This window comes from Cydia strobilella, chromosome 4, assembly GCF_947568885.1.
Source record: "Cydia strobilella chromosome 4, ilCydStro3.1, whole genome shotgun sequence".
Taxonomy (NCBI): Eukaryota; Metazoa; Arthropoda; class Insecta; order Lepidoptera; family Tortricidae; genus Cydia; species Cydia strobilella.
The window spans coordinates 482,799-488,108 of NC_086044.1; the positions used below are offsets into that span (position 1 = coordinate 482,799).

Sequence of the window (5,310 nt, forward strand, 5' to 3'; positions counted from 1 at the left end):
CAATTAAAACAGCTAAATTACACTTCGAGGTTAGAACGACAGGTGATTTTGTATCAAAGTGTACATTTGCATTACGTATACGTCCCGTAACTCGAATAATACCATTTTCATCAATAAACGGGGCAAGTGGGGTCAAAACATCAGATTTCGGAATCCTTTGGCCTTTTCTCAACATTTGTAACTCTTCCTGGAACCGAAATTCCTGAGAGAGTCGAATGCAAACCCTTGTGGCATATCTCAATTCGGTAACTGTAAGATGCTGAGGAAAAGTCTCAGGGACTATCTGATTCAGTTTTGCATCAATGTGTGCTTTACACAGCTTTACAAATCTCAATAGGTACGCTGTAACGCGAATCAATTTTGTCAGAGTAGAGTATCTAGCCAAATATGTAAGTCGATCATCACTCTCATTCGATACACCAGCTTTGAGTGCTACTATCTTATTATCATTTCCTTTCGAATTTTCTTTGGCTTCTAGTTGTGTTGTTGGTACGTCGAGAGAGAGTGAGCGACAATTATCAAAATCATTCGTTTGGTGAAGTACAGTTGGTCCGCGCCACCACAGCTCGCAGTCTTTAAACAGATCGGGACGAATGCCACGCGACGCAACGTCTGCAGGGTTTTCTGCCGATTGAATGTGGTGCCACCGGCCACTACTTACATTATTAACAATCTCAGTGACTCTATTAGCTACGTACGTTTTCCAAGTGCTAGGGTTTCTTCGAAGCCACGCTAAGACAGTCATTGAATCTGTCCACGCAAAGACAGATTCCTCAGGCAAACGAAGACTGTGCTGAACATCTTTGAGTAACTTCGAGAGCAGTACCGCGCCACACAGTTCCAATCGTGGGATGGAGACTTGTTTTACAGGTGCCACTTTTGTTTTGGCAATGACTAGTGACACGTGGATTCCGTGGGGCGTGATAACTCGCAAATAAACAACAGCAGCGTAAGCTAAACAAGAGGCATCACTGAACCCGTGAATTTCCACTATTTCCTTGCCGTCAAATTGTGTATGAACCCAACGATCTAAATACAAGGTTGGCATGTGACAGAGCTGGTCCCTGTAGCTTGACCACTCTGTGGCAAGTTCGAGAGGAAGTTCATCAGTCCAACCAATACCACTCAACCAAAGTTTTTGTAAAAACATTTTTGCAGTGATAATCACAGGCCCTAAAAAACCTAAAGGGTCATATGATTTCGCAATATCCGACAGTACTGACGTTTTGGTGAAGCGTTCTGTGGGTTCTGAAATATCTACCTTAAGTTCGAAGACATCATGATGTGAGTTCCATTTGATACCTAAAGCTTTGATGGTATCATCAAGCTTGATCTCGACACTTGGTTGATTAGTTTTTTCTGAGCTAGGAATATTCTTCAAGACGTCAGGACTGTTGGATGCCCATTTGTGCATTTCAAATTTACCATTAGCCATAGCTTGTGTGATACGACTCTGTAACTTAGTAGCTTGTTCCACGTTATTCGCACCTGTCAGTAAGTCATCCATATAAAAGTCATTACTTATGACTTCAACTAAGTCTGGGAATTCCTCTTTTTCATCTTGTGCAAGCTGCTTTAGTGCGCGAATAGCGAGAAAGGGAGCGCATGGCGTACCATATGTCACAGTTAACAAACGTTTCTCGACGATTTCATCTTGTGGAGATGAGCGCCACAGTATGCGCTGATAGTCAACATCTTCTTTAGCGACGAGTAGTTGGCGATACATTTGCTTTACGTCAGCAAGCAGACAAATCTTGTGCGTACGCCAACGAACGATGAGATCTCGTAAATCTTGCAATAGTGATGGTCCGATAAGTAATTCGTCGTTCAGAGATGAGCCATTTGACGGCTGTGCAGTCCCATCAAAGACAACACGCAGCTTTGTTGTGCTGCTGGATTCTCTTATCACAGCGTGGTGAGGGAGATGGTAGACTTTGTGAGTTGGCTTATGTTGTGGGTCTACATCTTCTAAATGATTCAGCTTCTGATATTGATCTATGAAGTCCGCGTAATCTTTCAGAAATTTAGGCTTATTTGCAAATCTTTTCTTCATGTGCATCAGTCTCTGTAGTGCGATATGTCGAGAATCGCCTAAGTTCTTTTCGTGGTCATCTTTAAACGGTAAGTGTACGACGTAACGACCATCTTCTTGTCTGGAGTGAGTTTCTTTATAGTGCTCTTCACATTGTGTCTCAAGATGTGTCATCGGTTTTTCATGAGGCTTGTACTCTTCAGTCTCCCAGAATTTGCGTAGGAGTTGATCTACCTCGATAAGTGCGTGATGTGCTACAATATTGTGAGGTGGCAGATCGCTTCGTGGTTTAGACGCTCCAGAGACAAACCATCCGAGTTTCGAGTTTTGTGCTATAAGCTTGTCATCGTTATATTTGTGAAGTCCGTCTAGCAAAATAAATGCATAGACCTCGGCGCCCAGTAGAACATCAATAGGTCCCGGCGATTGCATGTGAGGGTCCGCTAGTTGCAATTGGGACAGGGCAGGCCATTGTGAGATGTCAAACTCCTTTGAGGGTAACCAACTATTAATCTTCGAGAGTACGTGAGCGTCAACTTGCATTACATAGTGAGTGTCTATCGGTGAGTGAATATCTAAGTTAACGACGTATCGTGGCAGTGTAGCTTGATTTTCAAGGCCTGTGATACTAGCTGGCTGGAATGTTTTCTTCAGTCGTAGCAGTTGCACTGCAGACTCCGTAATGAAGGTGCCTTCTGAGCCTTGGTCAATAAGGGCTCTAAGTTGTACGAGAGAACCACTGCTATCCTTCAAATATATCTGTGCTGTGGCTAATATCACTTGTTTGCCTTTTTGTGAAACCTTCAGACTTGTGAGTTCCTTAATTTGTGTGTCTTCAGATTCTGTGGGTGTCTCCATCGTGACTGTATTCGCAGTTATACTCTGGTAGTGCAAAAGCGTATGGTGTTTGCGATTACAGGTTCTACATGTTGTGACTTGTCTACAGTTCCGTATGGAATGTCCTTTGACAAGGCAATTGAAGCATAAGTTGTTGTTCTTTACAAATTCTTTACGTTGATCTATGTCGAGTTGTGCAAATTCAGTGCAGTGACAGATGTAGTGACTTTTCTTACAATATGTGCATTCCGTATCAACTTCAGCGGTGAAAGATCTCACATTCTTTATTTTAGGTGCAGTAGCTGGTTGTTGAAATGTGGTCTCTTTCTTATCTTTCTTTTGTGTCGCTTGTACCATTTCCATCGCTCTGAATCGTCCCTCTAAGTATGATGTGAGCTTGTTATAAGTGGGTAACTCTATAGAAGATCCAAGTGATTGCTCCCAAGCTTTGTGAGTTTCACTATCTAACTTGGATACCACAATATGCACGATAATCGAATCCCAAGTAGTTATGTCAATCTTCAAATTCGTTAGACTACTGAGACACTGGTTTGTAGTATCAAGAAGATCCTTGAGGCCTTTAGAGCATTCGTATGTGAGTTTCTTCTGATTGAGCAGGCGATTCAGTATGATATTAGCTATCACTCTATCATTGCTGTAGCGGCAGACTAAGGCGTTCCAAGCCTTCCCATAATTGGCAGCTGTGAGTTCGAAATGACGGACGACTTGTTCGGCTTCACCCTTCAAGCTTGACCTCAAATAATGATGCTTGTGTATGTCACTCAGACCCGGCTCATTGTGTACCATAGAGATAAACAAATCCTTAAAGTGCATCCATTCTTGGTAATCACCGGAAAACGAAGGGAGATTTATCGGTGGGAGTTTACTCTTTGTGACAACTTGAGGTTGAGATGCATGAGGCACTTGAGGTGAGGCACCTTCTTGAATTATGACAGATTCCGTCAGTTCCAATAAACTAGTCTTGAACTCCATATAGAAATCTTCGACATCATTATAGAGCGCTTTCAGTTCCTTTTTCTCTTCAACGTTTACTGAAGACTTCAGAATTTCTCGGTGTTCAGTAAGGAATTGATTCCAATACTCTTCTAGCGACTCTATCCGTATTTTCAAGTAACTTGCTGTGTAACGCGTTGACGAAGTTTTCTTATGATTAGTGAGAAGTCTTTTAATCTGACTAAAAAGTTCTTCTTGTGATGCTATGTTAGCCATTATTGTTTAAAATTTGCTAAGTGAATGACAGATTTCAAAGTCTATTTTTATTCTAAGTTTATTTTTGAACACAATTTTTCAAAGTAATTTTTCAACCGAAATTACGCTATGTCCAAGAATCCATAAAATCGACTAAGTCCAAATTTAAGCAAATTATTCTAAGTGTTTTTTCAGCGGTTTTTTTCTAAGTCCTAAATTCACTCGAAATTGCACTATGTCTTTTTTCACGCGAAATATTCTAAGTGTTTGTTACCGCGAAAATTAACTAAGTCTTTGACACTTCACATTTATTTCCACTGTCACTGTACTCACGATTATCCTGTTCCGAAGGACCAATGTTCACTCACTATACTGCACTGCACTTCCTACCTTTTGTAATGAAACACTTCACTTGACAACTTAATACTCATTTATTCCGAAACCAAATTTACTATATACGGGGCTGTGGAAAAATCTTAACAGCGCGAAGCAGCCGATAGAACAGCGACATCTATTGTGAAATTAGGCAACTCTAAAAACTAAACATTACTACATTCAACAATTAGTAAACCCTTTCACTGATATGTGTTAAAATTGTTAAATATCAAACGTTGTCGCCAACTAGGCCAAAGGTATGGCGCCAAATATTCGAGCAAAATTTTTCTTGATTTTCCGAGGTTTTTTTCTTAGATTACTTATCTTATACGCAGTTACATATATCTTTGTTATAAGATATATACAGTGGTACTACGTAAACGAAATTAATAACTAGCTTAAATCTAAAATAGGCCCTTGAGGCATTGTACCAAGGATGCTGGCGGCATTTCCCCGCTGTATCGCAATGCTGATACGTTGTGCGAGAAAGCCGCCAGCTCTTCGGTCACCAGTTACGTCAACCAGACGCTTCGCGATTTCTGCAAACAACTTATGCGCGCTGGGACCCCGTGGACTTAGAGTTTGAACTCCAAATGGAACGAAATGATACTCTCTACCGAGGCTCTTATATTTATTACGTTTTAAAATTTCGTCCCTTTCCGCCGCTCCGCCCGCTTTTACATTAGTCCGTTGGAGGTGGGACGGTGCCAGTGTGTCTACGCAGGTAGCATCCCACACCAACATCCGTCCCAAGCTCCAAGGAACCAAGAACATCCCATCGGGCCTCTTGCCATCATCTCTCATAAATCATAATGCCAGTCGGCTCAAGAAGAGCCGAGCGGGTACATTGTTAAGGT

The 5,310-nt window shown here is 41.6% G+C and overlaps 1 protein-coding gene across 1 annotated transcript; it reads right to left on the minus strand.

Annotated features, from left to right (window-relative positions):
* Positions 1-311: 311 nt before the first annotated feature.
* On the minus strand, positions 312-4,099 carry LOC134740885 (uncharacterized). Its single transcript, XM_063673538.1, has 2 exons — positions 1,224-4,099; positions 312-342 (listed from the first exon to the last, which is right to left on the minus strand). Exons 1-2 carry the CDS (start codon positions 4,097-4,099, stop codon positions 312-314), a joined length of 2,907 nt encoding a protein of 968 aa, XP_063529608.1.
* Between the last annotated feature and the right edge of the window lie 1,211 nt (positions 4,100-5,310).

Bases quoted from the DNA above. Each gene is read 5' to 3' on its own strand.
- LOC134740885 (XM_063673538.1), bottom strand. From the start codon at position 4,099: ATGGCTAACATAGCATCACAAGAAGAACTTTTTAGTCAGATTAAAAGA. The intron at 343-1,223 runs GTCAGTACTGTC...TTCGCGTTACAG, and splicing joins ACAGAACGCTTCACCAAAAC to CGTACCTATTGAGATTTGTA.